Source organism: Palaemon carinicauda, chromosome 32, assembly GCF_036898095.1.
Source record: "Palaemon carinicauda isolate YSFRI2023 chromosome 32, ASM3689809v2, whole genome shotgun sequence".
In the NCBI taxonomy this organism is placed as follows: Eukaryota; Metazoa; Arthropoda; class Malacostraca; order Decapoda; family Palaemonidae; genus Palaemon; species Palaemon carinicauda.
This window is the reverse complement of record NC_090756.1, coordinates 72,536,715-72,557,456: the sequence shown is the minus strand read 5'-3', so window position 1 is coordinate 72,557,456 and position 20,742 is coordinate 72,536,715. Positions and strand designations below refer to the sequence as shown.

The 20,742-nt window shown below is 39.4% G+C and overlaps 1 protein-coding gene across 4 annotated transcripts in view; it reads left to right on the top strand.

The window, feature by feature from the left end:
- LOC137625386 (uncharacterized) overlaps positions 1–13,304 on the top strand; it is a 622,677-nt gene extending 609,373 nt beyond the window's left edge. For 3 of the 4 annotated variants that reach the window (XM_068356252.1, XM_068356251.1, XM_068356250.1), the window contains one exon: positions 10,161–13,304. In XM_068356252.1, coding sequence (XP_068212353.1) covers positions 10,161–10,780 — 620 coding nt within the window. In that variant the 3' untranslated portion in view covers positions 10,781–13,304. The remainder of the gene's footprint in view (positions 1–10,160) is intronic. The other variant, XM_068356249.1, reaches the window with a different exon arrangement.
- Positions 13,305–20,742: the final 7,438 nt, after the last annotated feature.

The window sequence follows — 20,742 nt, the reverse complement described above, 5'->3', positions numbered from 1 at the left end:
GATGAATCAATAGTATACTAATATCCAGTAACCACTTAACATGTAATTATAAACCTCACCGGTAAAATAATGTTAACCCCGGTTTTGAACGTCTGAGTCAGGGGTGGCCAACCTATGACTCATGCGCCAACAGTGTCGCATTGCACGATTACAAGCGGAGCACTATACCCCATAGATAGTAAATTGAATGACTTTTCTTTAAAATTGCTAAATATGTTCATATATTTTCATTAGGACTTTCAAGAATAACTAATGAATATTATCAACGCAAATTCAAAGTGTCATTAAAGTAAGTACAGTTTACTTTGTATTCATGTTAAATCCTTTCCTTTACACCTAAAACAAAAGTTTGGCCACCCATGGTCTGAGTGGTCTCTGTCGCCACCGGAGACCCTGTGACAAAGGTCCGTCATAGTGAAAACGTGATCATCAGAGGTAAGATAATATTAACCTCAATGCTGACATCTGTGTGATATCCGGTTAAGCCGAAGATTCGATAAAAAGGGACCGTAATAATGAAAGGTGATTATTCATGAAAAGGGGTTCGTACCCTGGTTCTGATCGTCTGATTGATCTTTGCTTGTACCGGAGATCCGGTAACAAAGGTCCGTCACCGTGAAATCGTGACCCTCATCTGTACGATAACATTCCTCCATACTGAATGCCTGTGTTATCTCCAGTGAAGCCGGAGATTCGATGAAAAAAGGGCCGTTATAATATAATTGTAATCAATCATGACAAAGGTTCGTGTGCAAAAGGCCTCAGCCGGAGTCTGAGTGGCGGATTTCACCGTTGCACTCCAAATATCTGACTAGTTCTCACCCAATGAGTATCCATTATAGCGGAGTATAACTCAAGGCGGAGCTAAGTGTGTCGTCATAAAGCGACCCCAAATAATGACTCATACACTAACGTAACCTATTAATAGTGCTAGCTCTATTAACAGTAACCACATCAATAAATTGTGAATATCATTAAACGTAATATCATCCACTCTGAGAATAAGAGGAGGCAGGAAATAACTTGTGATCGTATAAAACGGAAAACGGGAAATCCACCTCCTCTACTCGAGCTTAATAAAGAAAACGAAAGAAGGGGTAACTCGTTTCTGTAGAAACAGAATACGAGCACTCTATGCTCACGCTCTCAAGGTTACATAAAAACTAAAATCACACAATAATATGATGAGAATAATGATAAAATTGTAAAAACCAAGAACGAAGAATAACGACAACGTAACAATTGATACCATAGTCAAAAACAATAATAAATAATGATAATAATATTGGTCATAAAACGCAAGTGATATAACCTAGATGACAGAGTACCAGAAGGGCAATATTAACTTGAAAAACTACCGAATCGAACAAAACCAAAATGGGTGCCGATACCGAGGACGGCCAAGCCTCTTCCAAAATTAAAATCCACATTACTGGAACGAGAACAAATGCCCGGTACTGAAAAAACTGTCAAAACAAACTATGGTACTTGACATTGGTAAAGGTGAAGTAGCAACGTCAGTCATGTTGAATTAACGACAATCACTTTCGAAACACACCTAACAAAATAAAAACGACTTAGCGGGCAAGTCCAAAACAGAAGGATGACCTGGAGAGCGCGAGTAGTAGGTGTCAGTAGGGTAGCACAACTGTATTCTCTAGGGCCTATCACGGCCCTCCCCTTTGATGAAGGGATTATCTAAATGGAAGACAGCCTGTGAATAGTGGTTTACACACGCCCTTGTTAGATATAGGACACCAACAAGGTGCTCGCGCGAGGGTTGTAACCTCTGCATTCCATGCTTTTATCTTTCTCTAGTATATTTGGAAGATTTATATTAGAAAAGAAGGACTTTTCACCGGCCGTCACAGATCGACCCAGAAATAGATTTTTCCTTCATCAAAATCCCTTTATCAATTGTGGAAAACGAGGATGTAGAACTCCTTAATATAGGAGAGCCCACACACTTCCATGTTCAGACAGGTACCTTGTCATGCATTGACCTTTTAATTGCAAGCTCTAACTGCCTTCTTGATTTCGATTGGAGGGCATTAGATGATTGGCATACAAGTGATCATGCACCAATCCTTATAAATACCAACAAGGGTCCGCCTTTACAAAGATCGCCACGATGGAATCTAGACAAGGCAGACTGGGTTAAATTTCGTGAGCTAAGTAAAATCGAGGTTAGTGCAGAGCAGTTTGAGAGTATTGATAATGCCATAGACCTACTGAATGGAACTCTCCATACAGCAGGAATCAATTTGATTTCCAAAACCACAGGACTATTCAAAACATGATCTGGCCTGTGGTGGTCTTCAGAATTAACAGCCTTGCACAGAGCCACCAGAAAATCTCTGACTAGAGTGCGTAGACGCCATACGGATGAAAATTTGTTAACATACAAAAAGTGTAGAGCACAGTTCCGTTGTGCCGTGAAAGAAGCTAGAGGCCAATCTTGGGTAGCTTTTGTTTCCTCCATTAATTGTAGAACACCAACATCTGTATGGAGGAAAATGAAAAAGATTGCAGGCAAATTTACCCCAAGGAGTGTTGAAAGTGAATGGTCAGTATGTGACTGAAGCAAATGAAGTTAGCAATGCCCTGGCTGACCACTTTTCAAATGTATCACGCAAGAGTGTAGCAGCTCCTTGTCACCAGTAGAGGAGCATTGAAGAAAAGAAAATTTTAAAGTTTGCAATAGGAAAGAAGAATCGTATAATTCTCCTTTTACTGAAAGAGAACTTGATTCCGCACTCGCTACCTGTAACGATACAGCCCCTGAACCCGATGGAATTCCATGTGCAATGGTTAAACATGTACATTTTAATACAAAGTTATTTATTTTAACCGTTATTAATAGAATATGGCATGATTATAGTTACCCAAGTGTTTGGGAACTAGCCATTATTTTAGCCTTTTTAAAACCCGGTAAAGACAAGTTTTTAGCAGCAAACTATCAACCTATTGCATTCACATCTTGTTTATGTAAAATCATGGAGAAGATGTTCAATGCAAGGTTGATGTGGTACCTTGAAAAGAAGGGTATTTTATCATCGATTGAATGTGGATTCAGAAAAATGCACTCAACAACTGATGTGTTGATATGACTCGAGTCCTCCATTTGTGTAGCCTTTGCTTCCAAACAGCACCATGTGACAGTCTTTTTTGACCTTAAAAAGGCATATGATACCACACCTAAAACAATTCATGAATTGGGATTAAAAGGTGAACTACCACTATTTATTCAGTCATTTCTTTCACATAGAGTTTTTCAAGTGAGAGTGGGGGAAGCTTTATCAGAGAGTAAGTGTCAGGAAGAAGGAGTTCTTCAGGGGAGTGTGCTGAGTGTATCCTTTTTTGCACTAGCAATTAATGGGATATCCTCAGTCATTCCCCGGGATGTTCTCTCAACATTATTTGTGGATGATCTCTCAATATCATTTGATGGAGCTAGAGTAGCAATGGTTGAGAGAAGACTACAACTCTCTATTGAGAAAATTATCCAGTGGGCCGATATGAATGGTTTTAAGTTCTCGACAAGTAAAGCTACTATTGTCCATTATTGACGTATCCAGGGAGTACATCCAGACCCGGATATATACATTAAAGGTCAACGGATACCATGTGCAAGTGAAGCTAAATTTTTAGGTTTGATATTTGATTGTAGGCTTACATGGGTTTCTCACTTAAAAGTATTAAAAGCTAAATGTCTTGAGGCTCTGAATATTTTAAAAGTATTGACTCATACTTCATGGGGGGCAGACCTCAAAGAATTTCAAAATTATACAAGGCCTTGATTTTTTCCAAAATCAGTTATGGATGTGAAATATACTCCTCAGCCACCCAAGCGGGTAAAGATATTAGATTCAATACATCATGCTGGTTTAGATTGTCCACAGGAGCGTTTAGAACCTCACCTATCCCAAGCCTCCTTGTTGATGCTGGAGAGTTATCTCTAGACCTTTACCAAATTTCTGCTATTATTCGGTATTGGTTTAGATTGCAAAGACTCCCTAATTCTTCAGTCTTTCAGACTGCAAGCCTTGTAAGTCACTCAACATACTTTGAGTTGCACCCAAAATCTCCTCAACCTTATGGGTTATGGGGGAAACGATTTTTAAACAGTCTTGATATAATTAGAATTAAGGTGCTTCCATTTAAGGTATCATTAATGCCTCCATGGAAATTACCAGAGATATCTTTTTGTAAATATTTTATTGGAGTTAAGAAGAATATGACTGACTTAGAATCCAGGTTTCTGTTTATGGAACATGTTGCAGAACATAGGAGATCTGATGGCTCCAAATCTGAAGCTGGCGTTGGATTTGGAGTACATAGTAATGGTTTTAATTGTAGAGGTGCACTTCCTCTAACATCTTCGATATTTACTGCCGAACTGTATGGCATACTAACCGCTGTTGAGAAAATAGCATTGGAAAAGGAGGGTAATTTTACCATTTTTAGTGATACAAGGAGTGTCCTTCAAGCTTTAGAAGTTTTTAATTCTAGTAATCCTCTAGTTTCAAAGATTTTAGAATGGCTTTTTATTATTGGTCGGAGAGGTATAATGGTTTGAATTTTTTGGTGTTCCAGCACATATAAGTGTGTGTGGGAATGAAAAGGCAGATTCATTGGCAAAGAATGCAGCATCAGAGTTGCTGCCAAGAAAGTATCCCATTCCCTATAATGACTTCCTACCTAACATCAAGAAATTGCTTTGCAATAAATGGCAACAGCACTGGGATAGTCTAGATGGGAATAAAATGAGAGAAGTAACAAATGTCATATCTCCTTGGAGGTATGACATGATGCCCCGAAAATGGGAGACTTCTCTTTGTCGTCTCCATATTGGTCACACTCGGTTGACACTCGAGTTTCTGCTGAAGGGCCAACACCAGCCAAATTGTGACAACTGTTTGGTACCTCTAACAGTGAGGCATTTGTTGACCGAATGCCCCAATTATAATAACTAAAGGAATAGATATTTGTTTGAGGCTCGAGGTGAGGGTGGCAGGTTCATCCTTGCCAAGATTCTTGGACATGATGTGTCCTACTATGCAAGTGGCATTTTTAGATTTATTCCAGTAGCAGGTCTTTTGAAAACTATTTAACTTTTATATTGACATTAAACTTTTATGGTTTTAATTGAATATTCTTTTATTTTTTTATGTATATATATAGACTAAATGATATTGGTGTCAATGACCTTAGATGTCAGGATGCCTGAAAACTTCAAATCAAGCAATCAATCAATGCTAGAATCGATGAGATGTTTCGGCTCATGTTGGATAGTGGCTGAAGCAAGTACATGTTCTCTACAGGCTCTACGGGCCTGAAAGAAAGCATGAAGATCCTTCATAAAGGTGGCAAGATGAGTCTTTGCTAACAGGGAGAAGACTGGGGTATCCATAAAATTCCCAATCATCATCTCCATGAAACACTGGAGACATTGAAGCTGATAACCCCTCTCTGGTCACCATTTCAGCCTTAAGGTGTTCAGGAATCCTGGGCAGTTTCTCATTAAACTGGCAGCTGGCTACATCCTTATCCAGTTTACCCTCGGCAAAAGTAAACTGGACATCTACCCAGTGGTCAGCATCACGTGGGAGGATGAGTGACACGGGTTTACACTCTTCCAACACTGGGAGAGACTTACCCTCACAAATGGCTTTCTCCACAGCCACGAAACCCTTTGAAGCAAATGGTAATACCATTGTGTCCGGAGCCACAAAGGTGGCTAACCTTTTACCAAAGGCACCAAGCTGTGTAATAATACACCCTGTCGTCTTCATCTCTTTCACAGCCAGGTGTTGAGCCCTTGTATGTTCCAGAAGGATCGTTTCTTTAGGGATGGTGTCATCCCTCAACGGAACCCCTTCAGCTAACCTCACATAGCAAAAGGGATAGTCATCAATATCTGGATAAAATTCCAGATCGTCTACCGGTCTGGAGCCTAGCCCCTCGCTAATGTGGAGAATACCCTCGGAAAGCACCCTGTAGCCAGGTTACCTCCAGGGATTCTGCTGCGTGCAGTAAGGTAGCTGAGAGGCCAAGACTTTATCCTTAACCAGTTCCTCTTGCTTCTTCAAAGCCTGGATTTCTTCACTCAAGGCTTTAAACATCATCCTCTGATATTGCTGATTCCCCTCCACGAAAGCCTTCATGTTAGCCAAAAGTTTCTGATCCACAGAAGTACCCGATGTACTTGGGAATTGAGGGGCTCCAAAAGCTCCGCAGGGGATGGCGGGGGAAGAAAAGCAGGGACCACTCCCGTCACGGAAGATGTAGTCGTCATCGTAGACAAGGAGGCCACTTTCGTAGTGGAGGCTGAAGTGGCAGATACCACTGAATACTTGATGGACCCCACACTAGCATCATCCGGCAGGTAAGAATCATCTACTGGAGGGAGGGGCTCTTCATTTGACTCCACCGTAGAAAGGAGAGCTGATTCTCTACCCGGAGAGAGAGAGAGAGAGAGAGAGAGAGAGAGAGAGAGAGAGAGAGAGAGAGAGAGAGAGAGAGAGGAGACCGTAGACATACTCTCTGAGTGTAGGCTCATAGCACTTAATGCCTCGTCGACTTGTAGCTGGATGGTTGGGAGGGGTTTAGGGTGAAAGTAACCCAAAACTGAATCAGGTGCTGCCTTGGGAAGAGGATATGCTTCCACTCGGTAGAAGGGAGGTAAAGAGCCTTCGGATCCACATTCTTCTTGAATCCCCTGACCAAGGTGCGAAGGGATTGCTGGAAGAACACCTGGTCATCCTCAGAGATATCCTTCGAGATCCAACCCAAATGATGCAGGTTCTTGCAAACACTGCAATCCTGTGGATCCCAGTACGAGACTGGACCCTTCCTCTTCTGACACTTCGCATGGGTGCGACAAGTATCATGACCGCAAGGATACCTCACGGTCCTGGCACAAATCTGCACTCTACAGTGCATCTCCATTATAGACACCGCCTGTAAGGAGAAAAAGAGTACAATGAGTACATGGGTCTCTTAACAGTCACCAAAGGCTGAAAAGAATGGATTAGTAACATTCTATGCTGACAAGAAAGGTAATAGTAATCCCCAATTTGTGTGTAATTGCAATTGGTGAAAAAGTAGAAGATATGCTCATGGAAAGAACCGTCGCTCCTATATCTCCGCAGAGAAATAGCCAATCAGGAGGCAACGGAACAGGTATTCCAAATAGATTAAGCAATTGACGCATCGATTTTTGAGCAAGAGTCTATAGCAATATAAAGACTATAAATACAGGTTGATAATCTCACTAGAGAGAACCCAATATAGGGATCTATCCTATAGAGTTATCAACCATCTATCCAATCCACACCCTCAAAGGGAAATGGACAAGTTAATGGAAAACGCATAAACACGTGTAGTGGTTATCTCTATACCGAGCCACGGAAGAGCTTTCGTAAAAGAGGCTCCCATGTCCAGCATACATAAAGAGGCCTCAAAAGTGGAAGGAACAAGGCCTTTATGTTAATCTGTAGCTGTAGTCGCCTACAGTTAGTAGAGAACCCACCTTATAGTAGATAAAGCGGTCTCAAAAGGACAGAAAGACATGTCCCCTAAAGGTACCATCGTTGACAGAATGAAAGTTCCAATGGAAGGGGAAAGAATCTATCAGATTCTGGCTCCCACCCATCCACAAAGGGCCTGTTGCCGGCAATGAAGTCGGAGGCAATAAATGTGGATGGCAGCTCAAGAGAGAGCTGAGGACTTAACAAAGTATCTTAGGTTTTCCACCGGAAGCCGTCACAATCTTCCTGTGAAGGAAGGGAGTTAAGGGGAAGGTGGCAGAGAGGGCTGAACTAACTGCCGCCGGCAGGGTACCAGCCGGTAACACAGTCATCCTAGCAAGCTGGGATAATTGTCAGGATACCGATGAAAGAATCTTGTGACGGCATGACGTCACTAAAGGACAGAGGGGGGAAGGGGTTGATGGTCTTATAGTTCATTGATATCAGAGGTGGCGGCAGGTATGCTGCCATCATCAAACAATGTGCTGGGGAACCATAGCTTCCTGTGCTGACGACATTGTCGACGGCAAGACAAGGGCACCCTGAGTATGTCAATATCTGAATCAAAGCCGGGGGCAGTAAGAACATCGTTCTACTCTACGGCGATGAAGAGAGACAGTGGCTGCTGCCAGGCGGCGTCACTCCGGGAGGGAGGAAGGGTTTAGCCTCTTCTCTCTGAGAGAGAATAATTATCGTAAGTTGTCTATAGATTCTAGAGAATGTAACATCTCATACGAATCGAGAAGGAACGATAAGGGTGAAGCTAAACTGGGAATTACTTTACTAACGTATATATGAGCAAGAGTAGCCTGGTTCTGGTAGGAGTCCCGGCCAAGGTAATCGGTACCACCAGGGTTCCCGCCCGTATACGATAAGTAAAGTCACAAAATAGAAAAAGAAATAATTTTCACTTATGCAATATCACAGCTTGTATAATTTGCCTAACTAGCTAATATTATAGTTTTAAAACCGGGAAGTGTCGCCCTACTAGCTAAATAATATGCGAATGTAACGGGTGACAGCAGTCGTAAAATGGCTGCCTCCGGTCCCGGCGCGGCTCACCCAAACACACTCAAATTATTGGAATTTAACTTTGAAAAGGGAGACTAAATTTACACATTGGAAAGAATTAATACTCAACTTTCCAGATGACGAAGATGCTGGAGATTGCATGTTGAAATTCCAAAAAACTAGTAAAAAACACCGGGCTAAAGGGGAAAACACTATTCTTAGCAGGCTACTAGAATAGGAAAGGCGTCACGGTAGTAGTAGGGAAGGAGGTCCACCGGGTACCTAAAACGGCACCACTTTCTTTTGCCACTCTTCCCCTTTGCACCGGAGCGTTAAATCTTTTGGGGGTGAAGATTGCCATGTGTCGTATCTAGAATACGTCCCCTGATATTATGCGATATACTTTATTGGATACTCGCGCCAGGAGTTAGAATCCTGGAGACCTTTGGTTTAATTCTCTGGGAGTATCACTGTAGCAAATATCCCTTAGAAGGCTACCTATAGGAACCCTTCCATCAGGATGAAATGGCCTGAGCCCAAAAAAATACATTAATGCAAAGTACATGCAAACATAAAATAGAGCCCAAAGCATAGTAATGCTAAAATAATACTAGCTAACATGAAACTTATAAGATAAACTAAGTGAACACGAGAAATAAGGGCAATGGGGTACAATGACAAGACTCCCAAGGTAGCTGGACTCGGAGCGCTCCGGCTCCCTCATCGTTAAAGCTAAACTTTCCTCGTAGGGATCCAAAACACTTACAGCTAAAGTAAACTGTAAAGAGAGGTTGGTGCTCAACTTAGACGATGAAGAAGAAGCCATCATAAGCAAATAAAACTTCCTAAAAGCTGATAAAGAACGCACAACGAAACAACAACAACAGTAGGTCTACGCTGTGAACAAAGGAACGCGGGCTCCTTAGAGTGAGAGGATATGTAATGGCTCTCACTTATCCTTCCCCTTAGTTGATTAGACTGGGTAAAGTCTATTGGGGGTGCAGATATCTATGGCTATCTTCAGATACGTCCCTCATTATACACGATATCTTCGGTTAGTCGTTCCGGGGCTTAGAACCTTGTGATACCTGACAGTAATTTTCTTGTAATATCACTCGCAGAAATATTATACAGTAGGAAGCTGCCGTAGGGAACTTCCATCAGGACGACATGGGTCGAGCCCAAAAAATATTTTTATTATGATGGGGTATTGTAGTTTAGGAGTTCTACTAATGCATTTACTGTACCAAATTTTAAAAATTATGTAGATATTCATTGAGCTGTATATAAATGAGAAATACATGCCTTTTGCACTGTCAAAATTAAAGATATATTTTCAGTAAGGAAATGCAAAGTACACTATAGTATAGTACAGTACTGTATAGTGTTTGGGTTGGTAATTTTGTTGTTGTACCTGCTTAAGTTCTGCAATGTATTAATTCTGATTTAGTGGTAATTAAAATTTGAGCATAATAAAGAGCTTAGAAAATACTTTGAAGTTGTACATGCAGTGCATTTCATATGAGAGAGTCATTTTGTTTTTGTTTTCATAAAGTCTAAGAAATAATTGTGAAAAAGAGAAATTTCATAGTTCAGTACTGTATTGATTACTTTCAGTTACCAAAAAGGCAAGCCGAAAAAGTAAGAAAAAAGGAAACGCAGCAGCAGCAGCAACAAATGTCAGCCATTCACAGGGTAGGCACGAGCAAGCTAGGAAGAAGCAGAAATTGGAAGATGATGGTATGGCTCATGTGTCTATAGATGAACCCTTTTGTAGGTTTCCTAACTCTAACCAAACGAATAACCCACACTACTCTACAGCAAGATATGATTTATCAGGAAGATTGGGACATCCATCTAGTGTTCATCAAAATAATCTTACTAATCAAAATGTTCTCCAGGCCTTTGGTTCTCGTATAAGCTGGGATATGATCAACCCAGATGTTTTTAGTAGACTTGGTCAGCCTCAAGGGAGATTCTATAATAATGCATTTCAGTCATCGAGAAATCAACTCTCAGGTTTATGTCAGATTGGTAATGAGTATCATTCCTCTTTAAACAATGCTGCAGGATACACTCACATGAATGATGCACACCAGTTTTCAAGAAATCAAGATTTTAATTTCCCCCAACACCAGGACCATTTAAATCCAAACACTATTATAGGGACGGGAATAGAAAACCGTTCTTTATGGCAACATTTTCCAGTGAATACTCCTTATTGGGATGGGTTTTAGGTGGAAAGGTGTTCATATTACCACCAGAGAACTGGAACGTTCCTATGTGATAACTTTTTGGAATACTGCTTGATATTTTATTTTTCACCTTTTGGCTTTTGATTTGTGCAATGGAGGGAAAACTACCATACACATATTTATCATAACTATTTTGTTGAAGAACAGTAAGCATGTTAAATATTTTGAAGTAGTTAATAGGTCTTACTATACTGTAGCATTTCAAGACCCAAGTTGATAATAAGTTATGGATTTTTTGAGTGATTTGGTTACTGATATTTTATTTTTCAAGATAGTCAAGATTGTATGAAGAGATTTATCTGAACTTGACTTTGTAATAATCATAAATTTGTATAACAGAGTCACCTAGTCATAATTGGAATTACTGTATAGGGATTGCCAAAAGGATTTGAAAGTAAGTTGTAGTTACCTACTATGGTGACAAATTTCATAATTATTTTTTCATAACTGAAATATAAAAAAAGTTTCACATGTTCACCAACTTCCTAATACAACACTGATTTTGATATTGATGATTATAAAGTTTTGACTTAGCAGTCTGGTTAATCTATTTTTGTTATTATTGATTATACAGTATTGTAATAATGATGTAGTTTTGATGGCCTAGATCAGTGGTTCCCAAACTATCTTACCTGACGCCCCCTTTTTGCTTCCAGTAGACCCGTACGCCCCCACTCCTCTCTTTTTTTTTTTATATGAAATGATTCCTACATTTATTTCTTAGCATTGTACTGGAAAACAGATTTCTGTTTGCATTACATTTTAATAATGAAAGCCACTCAAACAATTAAAAGTACAGTAGGGTCCCGAATTATGCGAGAATTTGGTCGATGAATGACCTCGTATAAATGGAAAATCGCAGATTTCAAAACACACAACTAACAGAAATAATTACATTTGGCCATGGCAACCGGCAACTTGCTTATTCAAACGTGTTTACTACCCTTTTCCATTACTTTCTTTGTACTGTACTATATTTCTTTATAATATCAAATTGTTCTTGTAAATAAATCAAACATTTAATATACTTTAAAGTTCTAATAACTTGAAAAATGGTTAAAATTACAACCAGGATGGGTATAAACACTATATAGTTTCCGTTATAACACGACCCAAAATACCTTATTGTTTAAGACAACTGGTGAATAGCAAAACCATCACTCTATAGACTAGCTTTTGTTGTATGATTGAAAATCCAAAATTATCAAAATAAAGGCGATTTTATATCATGCGTTTCCTAAACACGCCAAAAAGCACAATAGAAAACGACAACCAATGTTTTGTTTACGTTTATCTCTGATCATAACGAAGAAACAGACGCATTTACACATCTGTGTATAGGTTAGTTTTTGCATCCACAGCAATCTTACCAATATTGATTATATGTTGATTTTGTTATTACCAATGCTCTACTTAATTTTTTTTCTAAGAACTTCCAAATAAATGAAGTGAATGCCATTTATATAATGTTTTTCTTTATGACGCCGCCTGAAACGGAAACCTTCCATTTGTTTACGCTCCATCTTCGATCATAATAAACAAAGGAACGCATTAAACACACATGATCAAAGTGATAACTAATGATATTACAAACATTTAGTAAACATTATGTTATTACTTACCGTATCCATATAAATTCCTAAATTTGTAGCAAAGCTGGAAACCTTTTTTTTCCTTATGCGTTTAATCCACAATAGCAAACTGCCGCTAATGACAGAATGATAATTTACGATAATTCTAAACTGTTACGAAAGATAATTGTCCTTTCCATATCCAAAATACTTTTCCTAACTTCAGTTAGGAAAACCATATGCAAAAAAAGGTAAAAGAAGAAAGTACTAGGCCTATTTTTAAAGTCATCGAACAATTAGGTTACCACTATTACGTTCGATGTGACAGAGAGAGAGAGAGATGGTTTTAAATGTACTAAACAATAAATATAGTTTATAACACATTGGTCCTTATGTAATATTAACTGTATTGATGGTTTGAATAAATTAAGAAATGGTGTAAACAATTCTTTGTTAACGTATTCGTACGCGCATATTCGTGAGAGCGGAAGCTAGACATCAGCTGATCTAATCACAGCCAAAAGTAAAACAAAAAGAAGTTAGCTATACTCGATTTTTAAAACACACCCGAAATTTAAAAACCCAAGTACATGTTTTATTATAGCGCAATTGACTATTTAAAGAGTAAAAATTTTCTGGAATAGAATGGTGTTTCCTAAAAAATAGTGGTTTGCTGACGAAATCGGATACCGTATTTTAAGCTATGATTGAAATGGATGTATACACGGTATAATTTTTTTGTTTTGTATTTAATTGACACTTTAAGAAAACTGATTTTTGTTTCTTCATCTACTTGTAAGTATTGTATAACACGAGAGAGAGAGAGAGAGAGAGAGAGAGAGAGAGAGAGAGAGAGAGAGAGAGAATCAGCTGTTGTAATCGAGTGCCGTGTTTTTGATTCATGTACCTCCTGAAGCGAGGAATTGATCGCCACAACTAACAATTGTCATGTTAATTTCATTCTTAAACTCAAGTTGACATATGTTAACTAGGGTTTTATTTCTTAGGGAGAGAGAGAGAGAGAGAGAGAGAGAGAGAGAGAGAGAGAGAGAGAGAGAGAGAGATTTGATGGCAGAAATTCGAGAGAGAGAGAGAGAGAGAGAGAGAGAGAGAGAGAGAGAGAGAGAGAGAGAGAGAGAGAGAGAGAGAGAGAGAGGATTTCTGCCATCAAATTTCTCTCTCTCTCTTCTCTCTCTCTCTCTCTCTCTCTCTCTCTCTCTCTCTCTCTCTCTCTCTCTCTCAAGAGAGAGAGAGAGAGAGAGAGATTTTTACTTTACCGTCTACTCTACAAAATTAATCTTTGCAAATCAAATGTGTACTGTTTAAAATATAACAAAATATTGCCGACTCGTTACTGTAGTTTAGGCTATTCACTGCCGATAAACGAACCCAGTCTACTTGTGAAAACCTTGAACACCCAGAGGGAAAAATAAGGCTTTTATATATACTGTACTAAACAAAAATAATGCTTTAATATACCATCATTAACACTACCATTACAATTATCGTAAGGTTGGAGAAAGATAATGATTGCCGAGAACTTAACCACAATTCTGTTTACATTTTTTCAGCTGGACTCGCACAGTTAACAGTTGGTTTCATTGTTGATGGGGAATTTTATCCTTAAATAGGCTATTCATTATGAAATTATGTTAATAAGATGTAATGTTAATATTGTTTTGTAAAATTTATTATAAATCACCGTATTTAGGGCTACCAATATGCTTAGAAAGACAATAGATTTGATACATTTTATAGTGCTTGACTCGCAGACTTTGAACAGTTTCACAGCTACAGAAAATTTATTTTTGAAAAATAGAGGTTGCATAAAAGGAGAATCGTATAATTCAAACACGCATAATTCGGAACCCTACTGTACATTCCAGTAACTAAAAACGAAACATTTGGTTCAAAGTGAGCGAAAAAAAAGTTTGAACATTAGCAAATTGGCAAAATTGAGTTGCAATTTTAAGAATAGATAATTTGAAAACATGGCATATATTATTTGGAAATACTTATGAGACTAAGGCACAATTTCTATATTTATACTTTGCATGTATGTAATGACATATATTTGTTCTTTTAATGATTTTGTTATTCTATTAAACAAGTAATTTCAAGCAGATAACTTCACGCCCCCCTTGTATCGTCCTCACGCCCCCATAGTGGGGCGCGCCCCCCAGTTTGGGAACCACTGGCCTAGATGATCTTAGTTTCAAAACATGTTGAGAGAAAAATATTGGAAAGTGAAATTATAATATTGTTTGGTAAACGTATACACTTTTGTATATATAGTAGGAGTTCAGTCCTAAGTTTCATAAGTGAAAGGCATATAATCTTTATTTTTATAATCCAATTTTAACTTGTGGCAGTTGATAAGGAATGTCACGTGGCCGAATGGTAGTAGCGGTTTAAGGGATAAAAATATGGGAAACGAGGATAATGACAGATTCTACTCTATCTTTTCAAACAGTTTGTGTATTTAACAAAAAGTAATTCACATTATTTAGCACATAACCAAATCAGTTACGGTACCATTGAATTTCACAGAAAATGTTTGTCACAATTTATAAAATTGAATTAAAAATGAAAAATCTTCTAAGTGCTCCTTATTAATACATAAAAGTTATAAAGTTCTAGGGTGTGGCAACGAAGGGACACAGCAGCATTTTAAAAAGTTACTAAATAATCTACATTACAGTATAGAAATGTGTCAATATTAATAAGACCAGGATCGGCGGGACGGTACAGTACTAGAAATCTCTAACTGACGTCTGGGCCATGCTTCCTCCTTATGTGAAGCACAAACCCGGTTGGGATACCATAGGCATACACTTAGGTAAAGGGAGAGGTGGCCTGTTTGCACTAGTGATTAATGGCATATCCTCAGTCATTTCCCGGGATATTCTCTCAACATTATTTGTGGATGATCTCTCCATATCATTTGCTGGAACTACAATAGCAATGGTTGAGAGAAGACTACAACTCTAAATTGACAAAATTATCCAGTGGGCTGATATGAATGAATTTAAGTTCTCGCCAAGTAAAACTACTATTGCCCATTTTTGTCGTATCCGGGGAATGCATCCAGACCCCGATATATACATTAAAGGTCAACGTATCCCATGTGTAAGTGAAGCTAAATTTTTAGGTTTGATATTGATTGTAATCTTATATGGGTTTCTCACTTAAAAGCATTAAAAGATAAATGTCTTGAGGCTCTGAATCTTTTAAAAGTATTGTCCCATACATCATGGGGCACACTGAAATACTATTTTAAAATTATACAAGGCCTTGATTTTTTCCAAAATTAGTTATGGATTTGAAATATATTCTTCCGCCACCCCAAGCCAATTAAAGATGTTAGATTTAATACATCATGCTGGTATTTGCTTGTCCACAGGAGCGTTTAGAACTTTGCCTATCACAAGTCTCGTTGTTGATGCTGGAGATTTACCTCTAGACCTTTACCGAAAGTCTTCTATTGTTCGGTATTGGTTTAGATTGCAAAGACTCCCTAACTCTTTAGCCTTCCAGACTGCAAGCCTTGTAAGGCATACATCATACTTTGAGTTGCACCCTAAATCTCCTCAACCTTATGGCTTTCGGGTAAAACAATTATTAAACAGTCTGGATATAATTAGAAGTAAGGTGCTTCCATTTAAGGTATCATCAACACCTCCTTGGAAATTACCAGAGGTATCTTTTTGTAAATATTTTTTTGGAGTTAAGAAGAATATGACTGACTTTTTTAATGGAATATGTTGCAGAACATAGGGGATCAACTTTTATATATACTGATGGCTCCAAATCTGATGCTGTCATTGGATTTGGAGTACATAGTAATGGTTTTAATTGTAGAGGTGCACTTTCTCTAACAACTTCCATATTTACTGCCGAACTGTATGGCATACTAACCACTATTGAGAAAATAGTTTTGGAGAAGGTGGGTAATTTTACCATTTTTAGTGATGCAAGGAGTACCCTTCAAGCTTTAGAAGTATTTAATTCTAGTAACCCTCTAGTTTTAAAGACTTTAGAATGGTTTTTTATTATTGGTCGGAGAGGTAAAATGGTTCGATTTTTGGGGGTTCCAGCACATGCAGGTTTGTCTGGGAATGTGAAGGCAGATTTACTGGCGAAGAATGCTGCATCCGAGTTGCTACCAAGAAGGTATCCCATTCCATTTAATGATTTCCTACCTAACATCAAGAAATGGTTTTGTAATAATTGGCAACAGCAGTGGGATAGTTTAGATGGCAATAAGATGAGAGAGGTAACAAATGTCATATATGTTATACCTCCTTGGAGGTATAACATGATGCCCCGAAAGTGGGAGACGTCTCTTTGTCGTCTCCGCATTGGTCACATCCAGTTGACACACGAGTTTTTTCTGAAGGGCCAACACCAACCGTATTGCAACGATTGTTTGGTACCTTTAACAGTGAGGCATTTGTTGACCGAATACCCCAATTATAATAAATTAAGAAATAGATATCTGTTTGAGGCTCGAGGAGGTGAGAATGGCAGGTTTATCCTTGCCAAGATTCTTGGAGATGATGTGTCCTACTATGCGAGCTGTATTTTTAGATTTATTTCAGAAGTAGGTCTAATGAAAACTATTTAACTTTTCCAATGACATCTTAATATTTATGGTTTTAAATGAATATTCTTCTATCTTTTATATAAAATAAATGATATCGGCGTCAGTGACAATGTCAGGATGCCAGAAAACTTTAAATCAATCAATTACAGGCAGGGATTGTTGTCCCAAATTCCAACGGTTCTTTGATGCTGCTCTGCATTCTCTCCCTCTCTGAGATTTGACTCAGCAATTATGACAGATCAGCAAAATATAGGCACCAACTGCCACAATGCTTGGCTACTGCAGATTGAGCAATCCAGAGAATTGAGGTCACAAAGCAATGGTTTGTGTCTGTATTCGTCTCATAATTTTTCCTTAGTTAATCTAACATTACTTCCTATCCTGTGACAAATTCCCCCTTACCATGTTCCAGTCCCACCTGGGACTATGGTAGTTTTAACAGAAAAGAATTACTACAAAATCTACGTTAAAAGTAAACCCAAATTAACTTTAGTGAGGAAAAAAAAAAAAAAACTTTTCACTCAATAATAAGTATGAATTTAAACAAAACTCAAAACGAGACTGCTCTGAAATGCTTAATCTTAATCATACATGATTATACAATCCCCCAAAGAAGAAAAGCAAACATACTCCATACATATCCTAATAGCAATCATACAGGTAAACATGAGCAAATAGGAACTGATAATACTAATGCATAGTGAATACAATATTAGTAAATAAGAACTCTAGCAAAGAACTTCAAAAAAATGGATTTTGAGCGAAGCAAAAAAACTATATTTGGGTGAGATAGCCATGTTGTCCTGATGGAAGGTTATTTCAGTAGCTTCCTGAGGGTATATATGACTACAGTAGATATTCCCAGAGAATTAAACTAAAGGTTTCCCAGAATTTTAACTTCTGGCACGAGTACCCATAAGGTTTCCCTTTAGGATATCGTATAATAACAGGGGACGTATGCTTGACACGCCACATAGCTATCTGCACCCCACATAGCGTTAACGCTTCAAGGGGGAAGAGTGGCAAGTTATGGGAGAAGCCGTTACTAAGTTCTCCTCCTTCGTTACTGTTACGGTACTCTGTGACGTCATGACCACTGCCATGTTTGGCCGCCATCATGGTTGACGTCACCGTTGCGCACCTTCCTCATTCCTTCAGGCGTTTAGGCCAGCCTCCATAATACAATAAGATTGGGAGGGGCCTGTCAAGGCCTGGAAATAGAGAAAAAAGGGCGGGTCCATCAGGACGACATGGCTATCTCACCCAAAAATAGATTTTTCGCTTCGCTCAAAATCCGTTTTTTGGGCTCAAGCCATGTCGTCCTGATGGAGGTATACCAGAGAATTAATGTATCGTGGATTTTTCCTTTTTGTAGTGCCTTTGACTTCTAAACAATATTCCTTTGGTCTGATGACCATAGAGACCTGTGACATTTCCATTACATCTCACTACAGATAAGCATATACCATGTTACTGCTTCCTGCCCCTGCGGCAGGGAAGTCCTATTTGGACGTAAGGAACATCTTGAAGTTACTTGATAGAGGAACTCACCTAGTCTCGGAAATACCTGCCGGTCCCAGGTTCAGATAGAAGAAGGTAAGTACAATCATGTTGGAACAAATTACCTAGGTCTAGATGAGTTTGTATCAATACCGAACAATATGATAACATTGTTCATACCATTATTCAAATAAGGAGGTAAATAAAAATGATCTAACAGTGTTTTTATTTGCATTGCGAGGGCGAAATGAGACACACATGTAAACAAATTCTATTTTATTTAGATAAGAATTAACATACAATTAGGCAATAAATTGTAATGGAATGCAACTAGCAACATAGACTTAAGACATCAATAGAAATGGGTGTGGAATCTGAGAAGGAAAACTTGCCATTACACACTTTAGTTCCAGAGGAACTATAAATTCTTTCTAGAAAGTCTTATATACACTTCATGTTAAAAACATGTGGCACACGTGTTTCTGTCTATGTGACTTCACCTTTTGTATAAGAACAGTTCGTAGTGTCACAAGGTGGCACTTAAAATCACTATGTTACGCTCTAGGGTTAACACAGGCACCCATAGAGTTAGAGTCCCGAATAACTCAGTGTTCTACACAGCACTAAGCAGCAAGTTTTAGTACACTACCTGCTGCCACCACATAACGTTTAAGCTCATGCACCTGCTTCGCATAGTGTTTGAAAAACACTCTGGAAGACTTCCAGCCTGTAAAAGAGCGAAGACTTTCGAAGTAAATCGACTGGAAGAAATTCAGGGAAGAGGCGACTTTCCTGGGATCGTGACCTGCGGGTGTACTGTCAGGATCCGCTCTGCGAATAAAGTAGGTGATCTTCGCCCTTAGTTGTTTGAATGACAAGTTGGACCCTGAAGTTTCTCCTTTAAAGAGCTGATCTCCGCCAAGGTCTGAAGTTCGACGAAGATAGACCTTCAGACTATCTACTGGACATAGAGAGACATCTTGCTTCAGAGGGCAGATTCTCCGGGGGCCCCACCTTTTTGGTGGGTAGCTTGTTCTTGGCGAGAAACGTTGGGTCAGGAAAGAGGGTAAGCTCGCCTGTTTCAGCGAACTGTATCTGGCCCTCTTCTCTTGATAATGCCACAATTTCACTGACTCGGGCTCCCGAGGCGAGAGCAAATAGGAAAATCACTTTGAGTCAAATCTTTCAGAGGGCAAGACTCGTTGTCCAAACTTGAGGCAAAATGGAGCACCTTGTCAAGAGACCAGGAGATGGGTCTGGGTGGGGGTGTGGGTCCGAGTCTAACACATGCCTTTGGCAGCTTGTTAAAGATGTCATCAAACAAGTCTATCTGGAAGGCATAAAGTAATGGTCTTGTCAAGACCGATTTGCAGGTAGAAATCGTGTTGGCTGCCAAGCCCTGTCCATGAAGGTGAATAAAGGAGGACAGACAAAAGTCTATAGAGATTTCTGTAGGATTTTTAGCCTTGACAAAGGACACCCACTTCTTCCAGGATGACTCGTATTGCATTTTGGTAGATTTTGTTTTGTATTCCTCTAAGAAGTCCTAGGTTTTTTTTCGAGATCCCAAACCTCTTCTTGACGGCTAGGGAGAGAAAATCATAAGATGTAGGTCTCGGGGTTTTCCTTGATGAAGCGAAGACAGTCGACTTCTGAACTTGCTAAGAGAGAACTGGGTCCGGCAAGGGAATTAGCTTGGGTTATAACTCCAGGATTAATGGGAACCAGTTGCTCCGGGGCCACTTGGGTGCCACTAGGGCTGCTGTTCCTTGGAAGGTTCTCAGCTTGGTGAGGACTATCAGCAGAAGGTTGGGTGGAGGGAACAGGTAAATCTTGGACCATCTGTTTCAATCCAGGGACATTGCGTCCACCGCTTCCGCTCGGGGGTCCTCGTATGGGGCCACGTAACAAGGAAGTTGTTTGTTGTCAATCGTTGCGAAGAGGTCGATCTGTAGTTCCGGGACTTGTTCGGAGATGAAGGAGAATGAGTCTGCGTCTAGGGACCATTCTGACTCTATCGGGGTTGTCCTGGATAGAGCATCTGCCGTCACGTTGCAGAATCCTTGTAGGTGAACTGCTGAGAGGTGCCATCTTTTCTTGTCCGCCAAGCGAAAGATGGGTAGCAACACTTGGTTGAGTTGAGGCGATCTTGAGGCCTGACGGTTGAGGCATCTGACCACAACATCGCTGTCCAGAGTCAGACGGATGTGGACAGAGGGACGTGGAGACAGCCTCTTCAGAGTAAGAAGGACTGCCATGGCCTCCAA